At 42.2% G+C, this 25,166-nt stretch overlaps 1 protein-coding gene across 1 annotated transcript in view; it reads left to right on the top strand.

The window, feature by feature from the left end:
• Positions 1 to 25,166, top strand: part of LOC117512720 (collagen alpha-1(XXI) chain-like) — a 292,990-nt gene that overhangs the window by 98,180 nt on the left and 169,644 nt on the right. Inside the window, exons 9-12 of the mRNA XM_034172906.1 lie at positions 3,167 to 3,340; positions 7,638 to 7,715; positions 7,853 to 7,864; positions 21,743 to 21,832. Of these exons, the coding sequence (XP_034028797.1) occupies positions 3,167 to 3,340; positions 7,638 to 7,715; positions 7,853 to 7,864; positions 21,743 to 21,832 (354 nt within the window). The remainder of the gene's footprint in view (positions 1 to 3,166; positions 3,341 to 7,637; positions 7,716 to 7,852; positions 7,865 to 21,742; positions 21,833 to 25,166) is intronic.

The following is a 25,166-nucleotide window of genomic DNA, read 5'->3' on the forward strand; positions in this document are numbered from 1 at the left end:
GTGTTGGACATGAGAGGTTGGTTTATCCAAAACCACCCACTACCTTTAATCCAAACACACAGTGAGACATAGAGCACTGGATAAGGCTGCAATTGTCCTAAGTTTGGTTTGCACAGGTTTGGTTTAGTGTGGCTAACCACAGAAATCTGTGATTTGTCTTTTATTTCTGTGATATTTGGAAACAATGATTACAGTGTAGCTTTAATCAAAAAGTTGCTGCCCTCTTTCACTTTGGATGGTTTGTGCTTTTAATAACAAAATGAAACACTTGTAAGGTTGTTATATCTTTTCTGCCTGACTGACAACATGTGGTGTTGATGGACAAGAACACCGAAGCCCACAAGAAGTTACACTGTGTGCTTGTGGATTTGGAAAACATATGTGATCGGATGTCAAGAGAAGAATTGTTTTGTTATATAAATATGCCATCAGATCTGGGCTGTTTTTTGTTTGTAGTGGTGGGTGCAAATAAAAATTTTGAGGTTTGACCACAACGTCTTTTGATAAAGTTGACCTCACTTAGGCAATTCAGAAACCCACATAGATACCGCCTCACACACCACTGTGAGTTGTATGCCAAAGCTGGCATGCCCTCTTTGATGGTAAGGCCATTGATATTGCCTATTGATATTGTCTGGTTTACAAGACTCTTATTGGACTGGTTCAGACCTATTTATCCAGGTTACTTCAGAGATTGGAAAGCCATCATGCTCTGCACTCGAACAACATATTATGTTTCTGTGTACCTTGTGTCTGCACTGGAACAGGAAGGAAAGCTTTCAGTTTTTCTGCTCCAAACTGTCTGGGTTAACTTCTTTGAATGTCTTCCACTCTGCTTTAAGAGATTGCAAATGGAATTCTTTTGCACAATGCCTGTGTCTTTAAATTCTAAACATTTTTTTTTTCCCCACACATCATTACAACTCACAGTGATCAAGTTGCTTCTATTTTATTTGTTATTAATGTTCTCTTGATGATGTTAACCTGTCTATTATCATGTGTGCTGCTGCCTTTCTTGGCCAGGTCATCCTTGTAAAAGAGGTTTCAAACTCAATTGGCTTTTATTTAGTTAAATAAAGGTTATTATTATTATTTATATTATTATTATTGTACTGTATGAGTCCCAAAATTGGTGGAAATTGGATTGAAAATCAAAAGCTTTAACTTTCATGACTTTAATACCCCTGTCACATACGGTGATTGAGGCCAAATTGCGACAGAATGACACATCCGGCCACAGTCGAGAAGTACTGAGGTGCGGTCTGAAGACTGATGGACAGCAGTCTCTAAGCAGTCTACATAGTTGGTCCCATTCGCTCGGCTGTCCTGAGTGTGTTGCACAGTTCAAAACACTGACAGTGGTCTATGTGCAGTTTGTGCCCCATCTGATTGCAGTCTAGATATTCTAATGGCATCATAACAACATTTGAATTGATCTGATCGCAGCTGATTGAGCTCTGAGATGGCTCGGTCACGGCAAAGCCTGTCGACATGTTGTGCTACGTATGTCCACCTCCACTGGACCCCGGCCAGGGAGGGCAAAGGAAATGTTGATATGTAATAACTTGCATGTGGCATGCATTCATCATGCGTAGTGAATGTGAACAGTGTGCAATCAAATTGAAAGCACTGTGTGCCACTGTGGGTCAATGCATCGCACAGTGCACACCGCCGTAGATGTATACAGTTATATCCATAATAGACCTTACAGTACAGATATATTGCCAGTTCTTCCCATGGGTGACACAAATACTGTAAAATATTGTGCCCATCATATCTGTGATACAACGGGCAGATGCGCCTCTCCGTGGAGTCATGCGCAGTAATGCATCATTGCATGCGTCAGAGGCTCGCACCTGAACAAGTGCCATCTATCTGTGTCATCTAACTGTTGTCTAAATACGCTTTGGATACGAACAGGCAGGTGTGCACGAGGTAGTCTGGATGGGATCCGACCACAGTCCACACGCCTCCTGCATCCAGATTATGGGTATTTTTTCCATGTCGGCCTGGTTCCTGCACATTCTTGCTATGTGTGATGGGGCCCTAACGTTTATACAAATGACTGATCTCTGCCTGACCTTGCCAAGGTAATTATATAATCTACCTAAGCATGTGCTGTATTTGGTCCCAATTGGGATAAAAATTAAATCCCTTGAGATTAAGCGTTGCCAAAATGAATTATTTAAAGGGGAGCTCCAACATTTTTTAACTTGGGGCCTGGTTTTTTAGATGTTCTGGGGTTCAGTTTTCCACTTGAGATAAACCTTCATCCACATACCAAGTTAGGTGGAAATTGGCCAAAGAATCTGAGTGGAGTTGGAGAATAAACAGACAAACATTGCTAATTTTGACATCTGACCCAATTGCCATGACCTCCAGTGATTGAAAATTAAAAATTTGAACTTTGACCCCAGTGACCTCAACCTTCACCCAAATGATTAATCTCTGGTTAATAATGCTAATGTTAAAAATCAAATTCCTTGACCTTGAAAATGATTTTTTTTTTTCTGGGCCAGTCTACATTGACATACCAAAGAAATCAGCAAAAGGACCTGGGAGGAGTAGGTCAACAAACAGACAGACATGACCTTTGCTCCATTTATTGACTTTTCACAACATTGAACTTAACCTGGACAATTCCAGAACCTAAGTGCCTATCTGTGGTACATCTGATGCAAATCAGAATGAAAAACTTCAATTTTGACTTTTGACCCAAATGAACTTGACCCCAATGACTGACCTTTGGCAACATGACCTTGCCTGTCCAATTTCACAGCCCAACTCCATAGATGTGCTACATTAGTGCAAATCGAATGAAAAAAACAACAAACAAACCAATTTTGATTTGACCTTTGACCCCAGTGACCTTGATCCCAGTGATTGACCTTCAGTAAATTTTAGGTTACATGGACAGTTCCAGAACTCACCTATATACGTATGTGTGACCTGGACCTTTGCCAAAACAAACCTGTTAAGGGCAGTTCTGGGGTCAGTCCACATATGCACACAGTGCTGGAAATTGGCCAAAGCACCTCGGAAGAGGAGTGGAAAAAAACACACAAACACATGTTTCTCAAATTGTAGTATGATTACAGTATGATGCCTGTGTGCCAAAAACAGAATTCCTATTTCCAGCATTCCTTCTCTTCTCTATTCCTCTCAGACTTTGTATGATGGAAAATGGCATCAACTCAAGCTGCTGGTGAGGCCGCGCCAAATCACCAGTTTCCTTGATGATGAAGTGATCCAGAAAGTCCAAGTGGAACAGGTGGAGCCCATTTACATCAATGGCAAGACACAGGTGGCAAAGAGGCAAGGAACAGACCTCACTGTGCCGGTGAGAGGAAAATAAAAGTGGACTTGGTCCTGTGCACATACTGGAAAATGAATGTATTATCAGAGAACATTATGACGAGTAAATGTGATCAACAGGCGAGTCACAGAGCACTGAGTTTGCGTCACAGATTCAAATGGACATTCATAGCCACAGAAAATGCTGCTGGACTCAAAAGCAAAACTCCAAATATTCTCCATTCAGTTTGTGTTCACTTTAAGCAGGGATGGTGGACAAGTGGTTTCAGTGCAGAAAGTTCTTGGTTCAATCCCCACCCCTGCCACATTTCTCCATGTAATGTGGAGTTGCGTCAGGAAGGCCATCTAGTGTAAAACTTGTGCCAAATCAACATGCAGATCCACCTTGGATTTGATGTGGAGATCCCGGGTAAAAAAAACAAGGGACCAGCCAAAGGGACTTACTTACTTACAGTTTGTGTCTTATGTAGTGATCAGTGAAAGACTCTGAGACAAGTTTAGGCGTATCCGCCATAGTTTTGTATCGTATTGGTGTTTCATCCACACAGAACCAGAAAACCACACAGAAAATGCTGTTTTTTGAAAACTGGTCCCAGAGTGGCTAAATCTCAAAATGTTGTCTTTGTGTTTTTGTGTGTATAGCCAACATGCAACTTTTGTGAAACAATGATGTGACAGCCCTACCTATCTAACATCAGATGTCACGTCTGTCTCTGTTGGGTGTCTCAGATACTGTGCCTGAAACATGTCCAGTATATTGGCGTATTTGGATTGACACAATTCCCAGTCAACATTCTCTTGTAGTTCATTCAATTTATAATCCAGTGTGACTCAAAGCAGAGATTCGACTTTGTATGCACATGCTCCACATCTTCTCCATTTTCTGTGGGAGGGTTACAGCGCCACATATAGGCCTGGCATATATACTGCACACAAACCATTTTCAGTGGTTTTGTGTGTACGCAGATATTTCTTGAAACAGTCCATGTTTACGGAACAGTTTTGAAAATAACAAGTAAAAAGATCATATAGGGAAAGTTCAGTTTCCGTGTGGACAAGGGATAACTCGAGGAATCATATTTAGTCAGTGTTGCCAGATGTATGATAATTATCGTATTTGTATGATAGTTTTGCCCTCTGTACGATGTACGATCAATAATGGGAAAAAATCCAAAATGTCCGATAATTTCAGTTGGTTGCCCAAACACGCATCTCTCTCTGACACCCAAGAATCATTTCGCAGGCGTTGCACTCAGGGGCCTTCAAAGACACACCACACACATGGCTGCTGCTAGCTTTGGCCGGCCCGGAACAAAGTCATTTGAAAGCCCACCCCCTCTCCATACAAAGTAATGAGTTCCCAATTCTCGGCCCTGCCCCTGCCTCCCTGGGCCCGAGACAACTGACCTTTTTTTTTTTTCTTTTTTTTTCTTTTTTTTTTTTACAAAACTTTATTTCAACAAATGCAATAACAAACAAACAAAACACAAGGGCAAAGAGATATACAACAAAAATAAAAACAGTTCAAGTTCCTTATGGAGGTGTCAACGTTTTCTCTGTGTTCAACAAAATAGTTCGTTTTCACTTCACACTTTCTTTACATTTGTAGCTTTTTTTTATGATTGAGAAGTTGTGCAACACAGTGCATTTTTTTTTAAAGATTAACGATAAACACACAAAGTACAAAGGTATGCCAGGGGTCATCGAATAAAGAAAAACATAAAATAAATAAATATGTAGACTGTTTTGGCTGCACATGCGCACATACGTAGCTTAGCCCACCCCCGTCACCATCACTACACACACAACTTTTGAGCCTAGCAGCTAGTCTGGTAATTAACACGTTAGTGTCCCTTCACAGAAAAAAAAAAATCTTTCTAGTCTGGTAGTGCATTTGCTTGTGCATTTGCGTTCTTTTTATGCCATAGTTTCCCCATTACTATAGGGATATTGTGAATTACTGTTTAAAAATGTGACATAAAATTCTTTGGAAATTTAAAAAAAAAAAGCTAAAATAGCTATTTTGTATGCGTTTTATTTGTGTACGATAATTTCTCCAAAAATACGATAATTTTGAGGTTTTAGTACGATAGTTGCATATTTCCTATCTGGCAACACTGTATTTAGTCATTGCATTTAAACTGGTTCACTCCCAGAAGTCAACCTAGACTATCTCAGAATTCTGATACTGTGCATGACCTCCCAAAGTGTACAAAACCTTTGCCCAATTTTCATAGTGGCTGCACATCACTTCAGCAGTTGGACTATATCAGAAGGTTCACATTTCAAGATTTTCTATGAAATTTAAGAGTAAGTGATTTTAAAGCTTTCCTGGCAGCTGAGACATCACCGTAGAGCAGGGGTGCCCAAGTTCGGTCCTCGAGATCTACCTTCCTGACACTCTTAGTTGTCTCTCTGTTCCAACACACCTGAATCCAATGAAAGGCTCATTAAAGCCTGCTAACGCGTCTTTCATTCGATTCAGGTGTGTTGGAACAGGGAGACAACTAAGAGTGTCAGGAAGGGAGATCTCGAGGACTGAACTTGGGCACCCCTGGCGTAGAGCATAGGTGTCAAATGTATGCACTGCACTTGTGGAAGTGGTTCCCAGTTTCTGAAGCACAAAACCTTGAGATGTGGTCCACCTTCACGGCATATGTTAATCTCCAATTCAGCTGCAAGCTTTTTCACCTTCTAGGAAAGAGTACAATCTTTACTTTTAAATGGACAGTTTTCCTTAATGTTTTTTTATGTTTTTGAAACAATGTGGAATTTGATAGTAAAATACTTTCAACATATAATAAAAATAAAATAAAGCTTTGACAGCAAAGGAAGAACATTTGCCATAATGCTAATTATGGCAGCAACGAGCAATTGATAAAATAGACATCAAGCAGCAAAAACTTTATCCAGTCGCTGAGGTCCAATTCAAGGCAAAAAGGAAATGATAGGAAGATGTTAAAAGTCTTAGGTTTGCTGCTGTTATGATTCCTACTATGAAGCTATGGAACTTAGGGCATCTTCTTAACACTAACAAAATCATTAAACTTATGGGCATATACTCTGTGAAACCTACAGGACTACATGATCTGTAGGTTTTCCCACTTTGTGTCTTCAGAGAAGCATGAACAAGTGTGAGGTCAGGGTTCACAAAGGGCCATATGAAAGGGTGAAAATTTAGAAAGTTAAACTCAGAATGATACAATTTGCTGTTTTCATTTGGGTGTTGACTGGTACACATTTATTTCACGCAGAAATATTGCTGTGACCTTTCTATTAATGAATACAACAAATGCATAACAAATACTTCTGTAATTTAATAGGTTATAATAAGGAATCAGGTATCAGGCTAAAACAGGGTGGCATCACTGATAGCTGCGATCACGACCCATTGTTTGCAACTGAAAAAAATTACCATAGCTGCTTTATTTCGATGTTGGTTTTCCATCATAAAGAAATGCGGGTGGCTGTATTTGGGTGGGTTCCCTCTGGGTGCTCTGGCTTCCTCCCAATCCAAAGACATGCATGCGAGGTGAATAGGTGACTCTGAATTGACCATAGGTGTGAATGTGTATGTTTGTTGGGATGAATGACGTTGGGATAGACTCTGAACCGCCCCCCACCCCCACCCCCCGCCATGACTCCTACCTGGAGTAAGTGGGTATAGGACTTAGTGTTGAATAATGAAATGTCCTGGTTGTGTAAGTCCCCTTTTTGCTACCAAACAGCCCTGACCCATTGAGGCATGGACTCCACTCAACATCTAAAGGTGTGCTGTGGTATCTGGCACCAAGATGTTAGCAGTAGATCCTTTAAATGTTGTGGCTTCTCATCAGTTACATTCTACATTCTCTATACGTGTAGACATCGGGCACAACCTAACATTTAGTAGGTGATTTTGAAAGGCAATGACAGATGAAAATGGAATTGATGTAATTCATCTTATGTTAATCTTACGTGAGTTATGCAGTTTCGACTGTGCTGTGTCGATAATCAAGATGGGGCCCTAAGAGATGAAAAGAACCAGAAATGGTGGCATGAAGTCTCCCTCACAAGGTTCTATAAAATGCAACATCCAACCCCCCAACAAAAAAAAACATGCAGGTGACAAAGTTAACATGAGAATAGCCAGGACTCGATTACTTTCAAAGGATTATTTATTGTTCACCAGCAACTATTGGCAGGACTGCATTCAAGATTATTTGCCGTTTTGTGCCCATGAGTAAAAATAAGTTAATTTTCCTTGTTCAGAGAGTGTGAAACAAGCCTTTGATGAATGAACTGAATTAGAAGCCATGAGATGATGTCCAATTTTTTCTTAGGTGGACCTTCAGAAGCTGCGTCTGTACTGTGATCCTTACCAGAGTGAGCGAGAAACAGCCTGTGAGATTTATTCTGTGGTAAGATCACCTCAAACATCTTTCTCCCCTGTGGCTTCTGTGTGACATCACAGGATGTTCTTAAAATTGGATTGTTTAAGGCTGACACTGACTGTAACTAAACTTTTGCCCTTTGTTTTCTTTCTTATGGTGCACAGGATGATGAGAGGGTAAGTGTTAACTTTTTTCTGTTTCATTCTTCATCAGACTGTGCTTGGAAAACACTGAGTTACTGGTGGAATCCAATAACATCGTAACTGATCTCAGGCAAATTAGATATTTAAATATGGAAACCATTTGTGAGATACATAAACATATAGTATAAGCATGTATGTTGATGTTGTCCAAGCATGACACCGGATACATAAATTGACTGCATTTTTATTGCACTTTTCCATCTGCATCAAACGCTCAAAGCACTTTACAATGATGCTTCACATTCACCCCAATGTCAGTGCTGCCATACAAGGTACTCACTACACACCGGGAGCAATAGGGGATTAAGGACCTTGCCCAAGGGCCCTTAGTGATTTTCTAGTCTGGCTGGGATTTGAACCATGGATCTTCTGGTCTCAAGCCCAACGCCCTAACCACTAGACCATCACGATCCCTATATACATGGAGAATGGTAACAGTTGGTCTTCTTTCTTCCTTCCTGGTCCACAGTTGGAGTACACAATATTAATAATAATAATCATAAGAAAATAAAAAAAACCTTGTGTAGTTCATGCAGTTTCTCTTTATAAATACATTTGCTGAAGATCTAAGGGTTTAACCCTCTGGGGCTGACGCCATCATATATGATGGCTGAGACAAAGCTTTACTAAATTATAAATAACTTTTTAATGATATGAGATAGAAACTTACTTTTTTTGGCTGAAAAGTTAACTCCGCAGACTTTCGAACCACCGTCGACCATCTTTGTATTCCTCATAGAAGCTGTGTGATGACGTGAGCAATGTGAGTGTCCAATCAGAATTAGTTCACCGTCACATTGTTTTCCAAAATCCAATCGTAGGGCAGATTCACCTCATGTGACACACCAAAGATTGTTTTAGGAGTGATGTGTTACTAGTTGGCCCATTTGAATAGCCCCCTGGCTGCTCCAATGTGCCCTGCACCATTATGCACAGCGAAAGTGAAAGTGAGCAGATGGAGCAGACGAAGAGCCTCTCATACAATCTCACGTGCTCAAACAGAGTGTGTGAGTATCAGGATTGCTGGACTAGTTTTCCTGTGAATGTTACTGGATAAGCCTGTGGCAAGCTCTCTCACTCCGGCGTAAAGCACTGTTTACCATATCAGTGGAGCGGGGGGGCTCCTCAAACTGAATGAGCCTCGAACTGTGAATGTTGCTTTCAGAGCGGGAGAGAACAAACACACAGTCAACTTCATAGTAGAAGTTTGTGATGTGACCTTTCTGTAATAGCAGACAGAAATTGCTCTGAGATGAAGACAAACAAAACGCATAGACCATTTTGTATATATTGTTCAAAATGTGCATTTGTGTTTATTGTTTGAACCTTTGTGTTGTACAGTCTTTCACACAAGAGCCCAACTTACCTTTATAAAGTGTCAAACAGTTGTTTATTATAGTTTGCTGTGTGTTTTAAATAAATGTGTGTGGAAAATTATTGCTGCTTTACTTTTTCCTTTCTTATTTCTGATGTAAACCTGTATTACACTTATAAAACACAGCTATAGCATATATATTGAAAGTACAGGTTGTCCTGAAAAAAGAGACATAAAACTTTATTGTGTGATGCAGGGAGAGCTGTTCACAGCAATAATACAACATTTATGCCAGGCAAGTGAACTGTCCAAAAAATGCCCTCAGACCCCAGAGGGTTAACCACTGAATCTGAAACATGATGGTAGATGCGTGAAATGATGTGGAAAAAGTCTCTTTGCCAAAGGGTATTCCATGTGATGTCAGTGACTCTATGTCCTTGGCGGAGGTTTGCGCTCTCCGAGTGCTTCTAGTTCTTTTGGTTGTGGCGGTGTGGGCACACTGCTACCCAGTAATTCCACCTCCAGAAGGACATGATGTATATGTTATGATGGGTATTCGATAGCTGTCATATCCCACTCAGCTGTGTTTGGTGGCAGTGTGTCGAGCCTGTCACATGCATTGACTCGCTGTGGATAGGCAGCACACTGTACGTACCTACACATCTCATATTACAACTGTGATGATCATAATGTCTGTCTGGGAGGGAATGACCATGTATGTGTTAAATGACATCCATTGTGGACATGACAGGCTATCCAGGTGTGCGCGCTGAACTGGACAGCGATCGCACTGCACTCCGGTTGCCATTCAAGCTTTTGCCACTTCAGCCGCACCTCGATAATGTTGGATGGGGGGAGGGGCATGACACACTTACACTTCATTCGTGGTGCTCGGGGGGGAGGGCACAACACACTTGCACACCATTCGTGATGCTCGGGTGGACATGACACACTGACCACCCTTGGAGCTGTTGCCACCTCGACAGTGGTGTCCTGGGCAGTATTCTGGCCACGTGAATGGGTGTGGATTTTTAAGTTCACCGTGACTGCTATTGGAATTTCGTGGGTGTCACCTCAACTGCGGCCGAGTGTGGGTCGAATGGCAAACCGTTGGTGTGAAGGCTTGCTCGATCGTGAAATTGGGCCAAGGTTCAATGTGGCCAATCATTTCGTGCAGCCCCTCAACCGTGGTGCAAATGCTCTGACCTGTGTACAACATGCCTTACGAATGTTGCAACCACGGTCAGATAGTAGTATAACCTCATCTTGACTACTGTTTGATTGTTTTCCAGCACGAGCGCAATGCAAATGAGGAGTGCATGTGCTGTGGCCGAACGGTTGTGCCAACTTGCTGTACGAGGCTTTCTAGTGTGGCTCAGTCCAGCAAAAAAATAGCATCTGAAATTTGTCCAGCCTTTCATCCTAACTTCATCCTAAGCTCTTTATGCCTCCAGACAGTTTACAGCGTAGTGGATTTGTTTGTTCGTTTCATTTTTCTTTGTTAGAAGAATTAGCACTGTCAATTAGCTCCTTCAAGTCTTCATCCATCAGCAAAAACAACAACAACAACAAAAAAAACCCAAAACAAAACTCAGCCATGTTTAGCTAAACTCCATCCCTGGTAGTGTGAGCAGCAGTGGTTGGAGCAGGCAATAGCACATTTAATATTGAACCACAGTTGCCTGCTAAAACACAACGGCAAATGGTACTAATAATCCATGTCACGTGACATACAAACCAATCAAATGACAAAGATCTACTCAGCCATTATATCATTTGTTCTGAGCTGATAGCAGACCTGAAATCAGTCACTGTGGAAACAAATGGAGCTCCATCAGAATTCACGCAAAATTTCCTCAAAATCGCTGCAAGGTTTCTTTTTTGTTGTTGCTCTTGTTTTTTCTTAGCAGAGCTAATGTTAAAACTTGTTTCTGTGCGAGAGATGCCACATGGTCAAAGTTGGCGAGTTGTCAATGGAGCCAGAACAACAACATAGTGACATAAAAATTGTGCCTCCCCTGCAGTTAGCACTGTGCAAAAATTCATCTTCTGTGAAAGTGACCACTCTCACCTGTGCTGAACCCAGCCGCATGTGCAGAGTATACCACGTTCTGTGCGAAAGCCACCAAATAAAGGAATATCTTATCTTACGTTAATGACGTTAGATTATATGTCTGAATTCAGAATTATACTGCCTTTCAAACTGTGGAATTATACAGTACCATGTCAATCTGTGTCAGATTTTCCACATAAAACTGCTTCAAACTAATGAAATATTCAATCTTTTCATGAAAACCTACAACCCCATTTCCAAAGAAGTTGGGATGTTGTGAAAAATGTAAATAAAAACAGGATACAATGATTTGCAAATCCTCTTCAACCTATATTCAATTGAATACACCACAAAGACAAGATATTAATGTTCAAACTGATAACCGTTATTGTTTTTGGAGGGAGGTTTGTGTGAATTGGGAGGTCTGGGCGGCTTTGCTTGAGCTGCTGCCCCCGCGACCCGACTCCGGATAAAGAAGAAAATGGATGGATGATGGATGCCTGCAACACATTTAAAAAAAGTTGGGACAGTGGTATGTTTGCCACTGTGTTACATCACCTTTCCTTCTAACAACACTCAAAAAGCATTTGGGAACTGAGGGCACTGATTGTTGAAGCTTTGTAGGTGGAATTCTTTCCCATTCTTTCTTGATGTATGACTTCAGTTGTTCAACAGTCTGGGGTCTCCGTTGTCATATTTTGTGCTTCATAATGTGCCACACATTTTCAATGGGCGTCAGGTCTGGACTGCAGGCAGGCCAGTCTAGTACCCGCACTCTTTTACTACGAAGCCATGCTGTTGTAACACGTGCAGAATGTGGCTTGGCATTGTCTTGCTGAAATAAGCAGAGATGTCCCTGAAAAAGACTTTGCTTGGATGGCAGCATGTGTTGCACCAAAATCTGGATGAACCTTTCAGCATTGATGGTGCCATCACAGATGTGAAAGTTGCCCATGCCATGGGTACTAAAACACCCCCATACCATCACAGATGCTGGCTTTGAACTTTGCGCTGGTAACAATCTGGATGGTCTTTTTCTTCTTTTGTCCGGAGGACACAACGTCCATGATTTCCAAAAACAATTTCAAATGTGGACTCATCAGACCACAGCACACTTTTCCACTCTGTGTCTGTCCATTTCAAATAGGCAGTGGCATTTCTGGATGCTGTTGATATATGGCTTTCACTTTGCATGGTAGCGTTTTAACTTGCACTTGTAGATGTAGTGACGAACTGTGTTAACTGACAATGGTTTTCTGAAGTGTTCCTGAGCCCACGCGGTAAGATCCTTTACATAGTGAGGTTGGTTTTTAATGCATTGCCGCTGAGGGATCAAAGGTCACGGACATTCAGTGTTGGCTTTCGGCCTTGCCGCTTACATGTAGAAAGTTCTCCGAATCTCTGAATCTTATGATTATATTATGGACTGTATATGCAGGAATCCCTAAATTCTTTGCAATTGAACGTTGAGAAATATTGTTCTTAAACTCTTGGGCTATTTTTTCATGCAGTTGTTCACAAAGTGGTGATCCTCACCCCATCTTTGCTTGTGAATGGCTGAGCCTTTTGGGGATGCTCCTTTTATACCCAATCATGACACTCACCTATTTCCAATTAGGTGTTCTTTGAGCATTCATCAACTTTCCCAGTCTTTTTTTTTTTAAAGTTTATCAGTTTGAACATTAAATATCTTGTCTTTGTGGTGTATTCAATTGAATATAGGTTGTAGAGGATTTGCAAATCATTGTATTCTGTTTTTATTTACATTTTACACAACGTCCCAACTTCATTGGACTTGGGGTTGTAGGTTTGAATGACAACAGAATAACTGCATGACTCCCAGTACAGGTGTAGACCACTTGTGGATTTTGTTTGTACCTGCGAAAAACTCAAAATACGAGAAAAATGGTGAATCCTGGAAGTTCCTTTAAACTACAGTACAATCTGTTAATAATTCCATCAAACCATGAAATACGTACAACTCCTCTGATGATATTAGAGTCTCCACAGACATGAAACACATCTTCCTATGAACACTAACAGCTCCAATACAATCCATAGCAACTTTCAGGGTCTGATTGTGGGAGAACTCCCATAACCTATTCAGATCACCAGCTTTGCCTGTGTCTGCAAGTCATCCAGCCAAATTGCATGCAAATTCCTGAGTAAGTGTCTGATCTTGAATTCTGGCCAGATTTAATCTTGGGCACCAAGCAGGCAGAGTCCTGCGAGATTTCAATGGAATTCTCAGGGAAGCCACACTAAGTCTTTTGATGACTTCCTGGAGTCAGCCATCAGAAGTGTTATCTGTATGTGGTGAAAGTGTTGATGTTGTAGAGACATTCACTTATCTTGGTAGTGACATACATGTCTCTGTGGCCTCAGCCTTTGAGATCAAGAGGGGCATAGGAAGAGCTTATGAAGTCCTGAGGTCACTGGACAGAGGTGTTTGCCGATGCTGATGTCTTTGTAGTCAAATGAAGGTCCAAGTCTTTAAGGTTCTGTTTCGCTGTATGGTTCTGAGACTTGGGTGCTAACCAGTAACCTAAGGTGAAGACTGAATGTCTAGGTGTTTTCAGATGATCCTTGGGTACCCCTGGAATAACTTTCTATTAAACAAATGGTTACAACAAGAAACAAAGAAGTATGTCCCTTCAGCTGCTCCTTTGTTTTCACTTGGGGTCGCAACAGCAAATTCAAGGTGGATATGCATAGTCAACTGGCAAAGGTTTTGTGCCAGATTCCCTTCCTGCTGCAACTCCATAGTACATGGAGAAATGTGGCAGGGGTGGGGTTTGAATCAGGAACCTTCGGCACTGAAACCACGTGCATTATCCACTTGGCCAGAAAGATGAGGAGTATCATTTGCGTTGTTGAGGGAGCGTCAGCATGGATGTTTTGGCCTCTGTCCATGATCCAGGATGCAGGTGCCTGAGTGCTGAGGACCCCAGTAGCTGGAAAAAGCCAGGGGATGCCCACGCTTCATGTGGCTGCAGCACGTAGATGGTTATTTTAGAGATGTGGGAATTGACAGGTTGTACGTCTGGGTGATTTCCATCCAGGACCCAAGGTGGGGTAGCAAAGCACAAGCACCAGAGCATGTTCCCAGACCTGCATTGATAATAATGAGGCCCACTGCTTCCTGCTCCCTCCTGTGAGTGGTTTGTTCAGATTTGTACTGCATTGTGTTGGTCTCTTCATTTTGTGATTAAAAAACCTCAGCTTCTCTGTGTCTGTGACAAACTCAAAAAACTACACTAACACAGTACAGACATACATTACAGTGTTTAGTGAGTATGAATTACTGCTGGAGACTAGATTAGAATTAGATTTAAAAAGAGTGGACATATATATGGTTGAGTGGAGTGGTTCCTTAACAAAACCTAGTTATGTCTAGACGTTTATGTCTTTCTGTTTTCATCCTCCTCAAACATGAGGTGGAATTTATTTTATTAACCCAAACACTGGTTGTTTAAAGTTAATGGTTATTGTGTGGTATGTGCTGTGCTCTTGTAAACTAGAGGAGACTGTGGCTTTGAGGTTGTGGTTCATGAATTTCACTGAAGATTGGTGGGCGCTGTGGATACGTTACAAAGGAAGCTTAAAATGCAGACGTTCAGACTCGCTTTGACTTAGTCTTTTTATAATCTTTTATTTAATGTTGCTTTTAATGCCACATTTTAATGCACTTTTTGATGTCTGTGCTCAAAACGTACCTTACATTGGTGCAAAGACCAGTGGCACAGGGAATAGATAGGTAGCTAGAGAGATAGAACAAAAAAATGGTTCCCAGTTCAAGACCATTTCTGCATATTCTCCATGTATTGTGGAGTTGCATCAGGAAGGGCATCAGTGGTAAAACATGTGCCAAATCAACTTGTAGACCCATATCAGATCTGCTGTGTGACCACAAAGAAAAAAGGAGAAGCCAAAAGAACATACTATACTTCAAAGTCTGTAGATGCGCCGGTGCATCCAACTCAGGTGTCTATTATTAAATCTGTGATAGAACATCATTTGTCAACTTCCTTAAACCAGAGTGTCACTTCTAGTGTCAACCCATGTTCCAGAAGAGCTTTGCCACACAGCCAATCCTCGAGTCCAGAGAAGGTCAAATAGGTCTGTGCCCCCCGCCCCCTCTCTCTGCCTACTACTTCAACAGGCTCATTCAAAATTCATCTGTTCAGGAGGCAGACAAATTCACACTGCCACTAAACCCTAATAAATGCTAAAAATGGCCATGTCAACCCTCAAACACTTATTTTTGTTTAGTAATCCAGACAAAGCATAGTTATTAAAAACATGTGAATGGGCTATTTTCTTTTTCCAAGATTTGCAGGACCCCCAATGGAGCAAACTGATATTTTTTTATGAGGGACTTTTCACTTATCATCCAATGACAGATATTTGTGGACATTTCTACATAGAGGAAATGATGAGGGATGCTGTTTTTCATTTATTCACATTGATATACAATTTCCTTCATATATTACACCACTTTTCTGAGCGAACGACTTTGGTAACCCTATTCCTAGTACCAAAACAGTTCTGTCACATGAATGTATATTCGGCCACATGTATATTCAATAGAGGTTTGAAGAATTTTCTAAAATGCATTTCATTTTTTCAGATTTAGAGTCAAAATATTTTGACATGCAATGTTCTAGTGAAATATGTATCACATATTCTGAAAGCTGAGATCCTTCTGAACATTGTGAAATACAATACATAGGCATTATACTAAAAACAAGTACCTTTTTAAGAGGAGAATTTCTGAAGGTATGGTGACCTCAGAGGGATAACCCCAATGAGATGCAGTAAAAATTTACAGTGACAGTTAATCACAAAAAGTAGAATAAAAATAGAATTACGATGCATCACTTGATGTGCAAATCACAGTAAAATGTATATTGTAGCAATGTGTTGTGCAGAAGGAAGCACGGTGGTTTAGTGGTTAGCTCTGTCACCTCACTGCAAGAAGGTCTGTGATCACTTCCCACCTTTCTGTGTGGAGTTTGTGTGTTCTTCCCATGTTCACATGGGTTCTCTCCAGGTGCTCCTGCTTCCTCCTACTTCCAAAGTCATGCAGGTTAGGTGAACTGGAAACTCTAAATTGACCATAGGTGTATGTGCGAGTGTGGATGTGTCCATGTTGAATCGTACGTTCCATCTTTCACTGAATGAAGTGTTCATTCCATTGAAAGAATGAAAAAATATTCATCGTTTATTTTGTTTAACGGATAAAACAGATCCTTGTCATTAGATATTTTATTCACTTATAAACAACAGAAAAGGGATTTACATTTTGGTGTGAGCCACTGGTGCTTTGATATCAACAGTCCAACACAAACTTTAAAATAGGAGTCAAAAATTGTTCTCAGGCAACTTGCAAAAAACAATTGTGACGATGTAGCCCGTGATGCCGTTGTTGTGCCATATTCAGTGCAGACTGTCCAGCTTTTCATCCTAACTTCATCCTTTTCATCCTAACAGCTCTTCATGCCTCCAGATGGCTTACGGCGTGGTGGATTTGTTTTTGTGTCTTATAAGAATTAGCACCATCAGTTCACTCCTTCAAATCGTCGTCCGTCTGCAAAACAAACCCCGTCATGTTTAGCTAAATGCCACCCCCCACTAGTGTGTGAGTGGGCTTAGTTTGCAGTGTACAATGGTACAAAACATATGGAACCAAATTTGCACACTAAATGCAATGCAACACAAATGGTTTGAATAATCCATGTCACGTGACATACAAAGCTGAGGCTTTGTGTTCATGTCAAACAACACCATCTCTCCATATGTGTCAAACGTGATGTACTTGACGCTGTGCTTATCAAACAAAAGACATCCACTTCTGGTTTAAAACCGACACTCAAGGTGAGGAGGGTGGTGAGGGTCTGGAGGTTATAGTGTTGGGGATTGAGACCAGAGGATCTGCAGTTCAGGACAGGTTGGAAATTCATGAAGGGCCCTTGGTTAAGGTCCTTAATTCCCAAATTGCTCCTGGTGTGTAGGTGAGCACCTTGCACAGTAGCACACTGACATTGGTATGTGAGTGAATGGGTGAATGTGAGGCATCTTTGTAAAGCATTTTGGTAAATAAACACAATATAAATTCTGTCCATTTACAAATTCTCACAGCTACCAAATCAGTAGAGACTGATGGTGATCAGTCATGTCTAAATAGAGCTAGACTGCTGTACATCTGTTCTGTACCCACTTGTTCTGTCCAGACTTGCTGGAGCCCATATGGGTGGTCGTCAAGTGCAAAAAGGTCATCTCCACCCTCAGATTGCCTGTCTATTCCTTGTCCTTATCAGTGACATTCTCCATGGTGCCTTATATATGTGTAAACATCAGGCATAAACAGTACATTTTAGCAATGCAGTCAGATTATCAGATAAGTAATTACATGCAAGTCGGCAAACAGCTATGCCAGCAACGCTACAGCAAAGATTGTAGGCCAGAGATATCAGAGGTGGAGCCACTTTCGTATCAGCCAGTGCCATCACCACACCAGCTGTGCGCCTGACCACACATCATTTTTAGACCATCACGTCCACATGAGTACAAGTAGGATTATGATTTAGAGGATGTGGGTGCTCGGCATATAAAAATGACAACTACATCTGGTGGAAACTAGCAAAGACATCAACTATGCTGTGTGTGGTGCCTTTCACTGTGTAGAAGACAGGGCCCTATCACATAAATATGGTACAGATAAAAAAAAAAATCCTCAGTTAAAAAGTAAGAAAGGCACATATAAATACAAGACTAATGCTCACCATAGACTTTGTGATGATATTAAAGGATTATTAACTGAGCACGCCAAGACGTTAATGCGCTTGGTTTCAGTTCAGAAGGTTCCGGGTTCAAATCCTACCCCTGCCACATTTCTCCATGTAATGTGGAGTTGCGTCAGGAAGGGCATCCGGCGTAAAGCCTGTGCCAATTCAACATGCAGATCCACCTTGGATTTGCTGTGGCGACCCCAAGTGCAAACGAGGGAGCAGCTGAAGGGACGAGGTCTGTACAGGAAAATATCAGACCGAGGTGTTGACAGTACGGACCGAGCGTAGTGAGGTCTTTGCAAAAGTCTGAAAATTAAATGATTTTCTTGAGAACAAAACCACTGCTGGTTGAAAGTGAGAGTTGGGGCTTTGAATGTTGGCACTGTGACTGTTATTGTCTGATATGATGGAGAGGAAAGGTACAGATAGGCCCGGTCCAAATATTCTTTCTTCACACTACCATTTTTGCACTTCTGCAAAAAGTGTAAAATGAAGGGAAAGAGTATAAGGGAACCGTATGGTTGTGAGACTTAGATGCTAACCAGTGAGTGATGACTGGCTATCTTTGGTACTACATCTCTTCAGAAGATCCTTGAGTGCTACTTAAATGACTTTGTATCTTTGTATCTTTGTACTTAGGGGAGGACTATTACTTGCATTGTGAGGGAGCATCAACTTCAAAATTTTGGCCATGTGGGTGCCTAAGGTCATTCACTTTGGCAACTATGTGTTAGATCAAGAAACATGACTGCATTTATATTGCTTTCATGGCAAAACGCTTTACAATGATGCCTCAAATTGACCGTTTCACATACATACTCACAAGTCCACAACTTTAAACACTTGACCATCACCTCCCCAAAGTGTTGAGGGCCATAGTGGCTGGAGAACTCCGAGGGGATGCCCAGACTTCACCTGGCTCTTTCACATAGAATCAGAATCAGCCGTATTGATCATCCTCTGCAGCGCCCTCCTGTCTGCTGCTGAGCACCCACCGTACCACGCTGTAATGCAGTACATCAGGATGCTCTCAGTGGTGGCTCTGTAGAACAACACCAGCAGCTTCTCCTCCAGATTGTTCCTCCTGAGCACTCTCAGGAAGTGGTGTTGGTGCCACTGTGGTGTTGGCGCCACTGTGGTGTTGGCAGTCCAGGAGAGGCTGTCAGAGAGCTGCACTCCCAGGAACCTGATGGAGCTGACCCTTTCCACACAGTCCCCTTGGATGTAGAGCGGGGCTGGGTCAGCCCTGCCCTTTCTGAAGTCCAGGATTATTTATTTTGTTTTTGTGGTGTTCAGCAGCAGATTGTTAGCTGAACACCACACTGTCAGTCAGTTGACCTCGTCTCTGTAATCAGACTCATCCCCTCCTGAGATGAGCCCAACCACGGTGGTATCATCTGCAGACTTTATGATGGTGTTTGAGAGATGGGTCGGAGAGCAGTTGTGAGTGTAAAGGGTGAACAGGAGGGGGCTCAGTACACAGCCTTGAGGGGAACCGGTACTGAGTGTGATGGTGGAGGAAAGGTGGGGGCCAAGTTTCATGGACTGTGGGCGGTTCGTGAGGAAGTCCTTGATCTACTGGCAGATGGGGGTGGCGATGCAGATGTGTCAGTTTTTGGACCAGGAGTTGGTTTTTTGAAATATGTGGCAATGGACTGGTTGTCTGCCTGGGTGGTTATTATCCAGAACCCAAGAAGGTTCCGTGGTGTTGTAAATGCGGTGAATTGTAGCACCAGTTTATGCTCCCAGACGTGAGATGACTTGATGATGTGTACAGCTGCAGTAACTACAGAGACCTAAAATTGATGAGCCACAGCATGAAGTTATGGTAAAAAGTAATGGAGGCTGAGAAAAGAGGTGAAGACCTGTGAGCAGCAGTATGGTTTCATACTGAGAAAGCACCAGTGATGCAATGTTTGCTAGGAAAGTGCTGATGTAAAAGTACAGAGAAGGCCAGAGAGAGCTGCAGTGTGTCTGTGTAAAATTGTCAAGAGAGGAATTTTGGTTTTGTATGAGAAAGTTTGGAGCTGCACAGAAGGACGGGTATATGAGGGTGGTGAAGGATACGTACAAGGACAGTGTGACAATGGTGAGATGTGCAGTAAGAATGGCAGATGCATTCAAGGTGGAGGTGAGATTATATCAAAGATCGGTTCTTTCTGGTTTGCGGTGGTGATGGACAGGTTGACAGATGAGGTCAGACAGGATTCTCCATGGACTATGATGTTTGCAGATAGCACTGTAATCCATAGTGAGAGTAAATAGCAGGATGAGACACACTTGGAGATGGGGAGATACGCTCTGGCATGGAATGAAATGAAAGGAGTGGAGTGGAATGAAAGTCCATATTAATAAGACGGAGTACATGTCTGTGACCGAGGAGGAGCCCAGTGGGGAAGTGTGGTTACAAGGAGTAGAGGTGGTGAAGGTAGATGTATTTAAATACTTGGAGTCATCTATTCAAAGTAATAGAGAGTGTGGTAGACAGGTGAAGAAGAGAGTGCAGGCAGGGTGGAGTGGGTGATGAAGAAAGGTGGCAGGAGTGATTTGTGACCGAAGAATATCAGCAATCAATCAATCAATCAATCAATTTTATTTATATAGCGCCAAATCACAACAAACAGTTGCCCCAAGGCGCTTTATATTGTAAGGCAAGGCCATACAATAATTACGTAAAAACCCCAACGGTCAAAACGACCCCCTGTGAGCAAGCACTTGGCAACAGTGGGAAGGAAAAACTCCCTTTTAACAGGAAGAAACCTCCAGCAGAACCAGGCTCAGGGAGGGGCAGTCTTCTGCCGGGACTGGTTGGGGCTGAGGGAGAGAACCAGGAAAAAGACATGCTGTGGAGGGGAGCAGAGATCGATCACTAATGATTAAATGCAGAGTGGTGCATACAGAGCAAAAAGAGAAAGAAACACTCAGTGCATCATGGGAACCCCCCAGCAGTCTAAGTCTATAGCAGCATAACTAAGGAAGAGTGAAGGGGAAAGTCTACAAGACAGTAGTGAGACCAGCTATGTTGTAGGGCTTAGAGACGGTGCCACTAACAAAAAGACAGGAGGCAGAGCTGGAGATGTTGAGATTCTCTTTGGGAGTGACGAGAATGGAGAAGATTAGGAATGAACATATCAGAAGGACCGCTCAGGTGGGACGATTTGGAGACAAAGTCAGAGAGATGAGACTGAGAGGGTTTGGACTTGTGTAAAGCAGGGACCAGGGGTATTTAGGGAGAAGGATGCTGAGGATGGAGCCAATGTCGATTAAGAGGCTTGTCCAAGGACACACACAGATAGCATGAGTGAAATGACCACATGAATGTCAAAAGCAGTTTGTCATATTTAATATAGAATTTCTCTCTTTCTCTCTCTCTCTCACCAGCGTTCATATACATGCAGACATACTACCCTCTGCATAACTTGGAAATTCAAACATTTTAGAAATGTCAACAAACAGTTTACTGATATTCTCACTTGCATTCACTGAGTAGTTATAGGATGCAGCAGATCGATGCCTGCTGGAGTGTGAACCAGACTGATCCACTCAGAGTGGCATTTAGCTGCCACTGAAAACTGACCTGGGAAAATATCACAAACACAGTCAAAGTAGAACAGAGTTTAGTGTCCTCCTTAGTACTGTGGAGTTTTTTTTGTGTCTGTGCAGCAGTCGGAAATCAATCTGTCTTTCTGCAGTGTCCTCTGAATCGAACAGCCACAGAGGAGGAAGACGACTGCCAATGTGCTATTGGACCAACGGGGCTGCGTGGCCCCCCAGGACGCATGGTAGCTACACACACACACACACACACACACACACACACACACACACACACACACACACACACACACACACACACACACACACACACACACACACACACACACACACACACACACACACATCTTACTGCTGTTATTCTGAGCTCCTCCAGCACGTGATGCCAAACAATTCAATGCTCCAGTCAAACTGAATGTACTGTTGAATATATTTGTTTCCAGCCGTTCACTATCATCTTTGATGATGAATTTTCAGTTTTGTCTCATATCTAGTCAAAATCACCATGACATCAGACTGTGCAGTTGGATGGTGTCATTACTATCTGACAAAAGAGGATATCTAGTGTGAGAACAAAGGAGCTGCACCATAAACACCCATCCATGTTACAATACTGAATAATTGTTTTTTAAAAAAAGAATAAATTATTACTCATTTATCTTTTAAAAAGACAATATAATATATAATATGTAATTCCAGATCACATCTGAAAATTTCTTTTTTTGGTTGTCTGTCCTACAGTTATAATAAGATATGTAAATTTAACTGAATGGGAAAGTGTGTGCATGTGTAAAAAATCCCCCCCCCGCCAGAGGCCTGGGAGTTTGAGGTTTTGGCACAGTATCTTAGCTGTTTGTAGGACTGCACACTTCTGGACAGAGACCTCTGATGTTGTGCTTGTAATCTGCTGGAGTCACTCTTCCAGTTTGGGGTTACAGCTCCTATTACCACGGGGACCACTTTGGACTTTATCTTCCACATCTGTGCCAGTTGTTCCATCAGGCCTTGGTACTTCTCAGTTTTCATCTAGCTGATGTTGCTGTCAGCTGGGATTGCCATATCAATCACAATTACAGTTTTTTTTTTCTGTCATTAACCACCGCTATGTCTGGTTGGTTGGCCAGCAGCTGTTTGTCTATCTTGACTTTGAAGTGATTCAAGAGTCAAGCAACTTTATTGATCCCTAAAATGGCAATTCATATCACACCCAATTACCTCAGACAAAAAAAAAAAAAAAATACAGCAATTAAACCACAATTATTACTAGTTGAACGTAATAATGGCACACAGAATTAAAACACTGCACATATACATTTGATTGTTTATATACGCTAAACTTTAAGACAGTCCGTCATCAGAATTGAGGCAATATGAGCATGGGGCAGGGGCGCAGCAGTCTCCCGCACAGCCGCAAGCTTGGGGGAGCAGCAGAGTGGAGGCCGGGGGGGGGGGGGGGGTAGGGTCAGAGACACGGGGGAGGTGGGGGGGTAGAAATCTTGGTAGGAGGTGTGCATCTTGTAGATGAGCTTATATCAGTTACTGTCCATGTGTGCATAATGTCTGGAGTTGCCTTGACATCTGTAGGGGAGGCAGAAAGATAAGAGGGGGAGCCGAATGGTTCACCAAGGCCATAGAGATTCTTCTGGAGGCCAACAAATAATAAGCCTGCCATGTTTAGAGTTAAGCAGAGAAACACAGGAATTCCATTCCATTCTGACAAACCAAATCCAATTTATGATTATTCCCTGGTCTCCGATATCTTCCTTTGCAAGGCAGACAGTTGCTCCGAGATGTTTTCCAATTTGCGTCTGAGTTCAAGGGTTAACGCAGTCTGAGATTGTACCGGTTTGCCTACCTCATTAATCATGACAGACAGATGAGGGGTTGTGGTTCTAGTAGCAGGCGTCTTGCTAATTCTCCGGTAGGTCAGGGCAGCACATAAAGCAATAAGCACCAGTCCTCCTACTATAAAACCAAATAAAAATAAATCTTCGACATCCTCCACAGAGAGTGGAGCCAAGCACACGATGTGCCACTTCTCCCAGGCGTCGAGAACATAGCCCACAGGGTAGGTTCCATCTGGGCACGCAGGGTCCCCCAGCCCTGATTTCCTTGTTGATAAAATGATGTCAATAGCGTTCAGAGACCAGCTCATCAATTCCATGGTTATTCCAATATAGTTTGAAGAATTCACAGTCTGGTGAAGTAGGGACTTTGACGGTTGGAGCATAGATAGAGAAACACAGAGAGGAGAGAGGAGGAGGAGATGCGATCACCCTCCCCAAAGTCCCAGCTTGATTTAACAGGACCTTCATCCTGTTATTCTCAACCACCTTCGGCAGTTTCTCCCATTGGGATGTCTAATCCATATGCAGCACAGATGTTCCTATACGCAATTTCTGACACTTGTGCCTCAGTGTATGCTGTCCCATCTTGAATTTTGCATCCTGCCACTGGCAGGACTTCTTGATGTCAGCCACTTCCTCTATCTGTCAATGGTACTTCCCATTTAGGGACTTGGTCTTCCATGATATCTCCTCCTCCTGTTCCATATCACTGTCTGTTTTCAGCTGTCTGAGGCATTCCTTTTTTTTTTTTAATCAGTGTTTTTTTTTATTGTTTTTACAAGTTTAGAAAATGACAAACACAAATAAAAGTATACAAGAAAAAAAGAGAAATCCCTCCCCTCCCGACCCGTGCTATACCGGTTCAAGAAACATACCATATTTCCGTCTGGTACAAAATCGTAAAATAAGGATTTGCGTACAAAATACAGAATTGAGCAATTTAAATCAAATTGTTAGCAGACACGCTGTCAAAAAGTAAGTCCCTTCGGCTGCTCCCTTGTTTGCACTCAGGGTTGCCACAGCAAATCCAAGTTGGATCTGCATGTTGAATTGGCACAGGTTTTATGCCGGATGCCCTTCCTGACGCAACTCCACATTACATGGAGAAATGTGGCAGGGGTGGGATTTGAACCCGGAGCCTTCTGAACTGAAACCAAGCGCATTAACCACTTGGCCACCACCCCTGCTACACGCTGTCAAAATAAGAAATAAAAGGCAGCCATTGATCATAAAATTTCCCAGAGGAACCTTTAAGTGCATACCTTATCTTTTCCAAATGTATATGTGCCATAACATCTTTCATCCATTGAGCGAATGTTGGAGGGCACACCCCCTTCCATTTGAACAAAATTAGTCTACGAGCCAATAAAGAACAAAAAGCAATCATTTTTTCTTGGCTTCTGTGCAAAATAAATTTCGGGGATACTACCCTGAACAAAACAATCCAAGGACAGGGGTACACAGTTTTTCTGCAAATCTTGGAAAAGGCCTTAAAAATGGAATGCCAATATCCACAGAGTTTGGGGCAGGTCCAAAACATGTGCACAAGTGTAGCAGTTGTTTGTTTGTAATGATCACATGATGGGTCCAGATCTGGATTGAACTTGGACAACTTGTCTTTAGACCAGTGCAGATGGTGCACAACTTTGAATTGGACTGCTGTATGTCTGAATGAGTTAGAAGATGAATGAATGTTATGTAGTGCCCTTTGCCA

The sequence above is a fragment of the Thalassophryne amazonica genome, chromosome 1 (genome assembly GCF_902500255.1).
Source record: "Thalassophryne amazonica chromosome 1, fThaAma1.1, whole genome shotgun sequence".
Taxonomy (NCBI): domain Eukaryota; kingdom Metazoa; phylum Chordata; class Actinopteri; order Batrachoidiformes; family Batrachoididae; genus Thalassophryne; species Thalassophryne amazonica.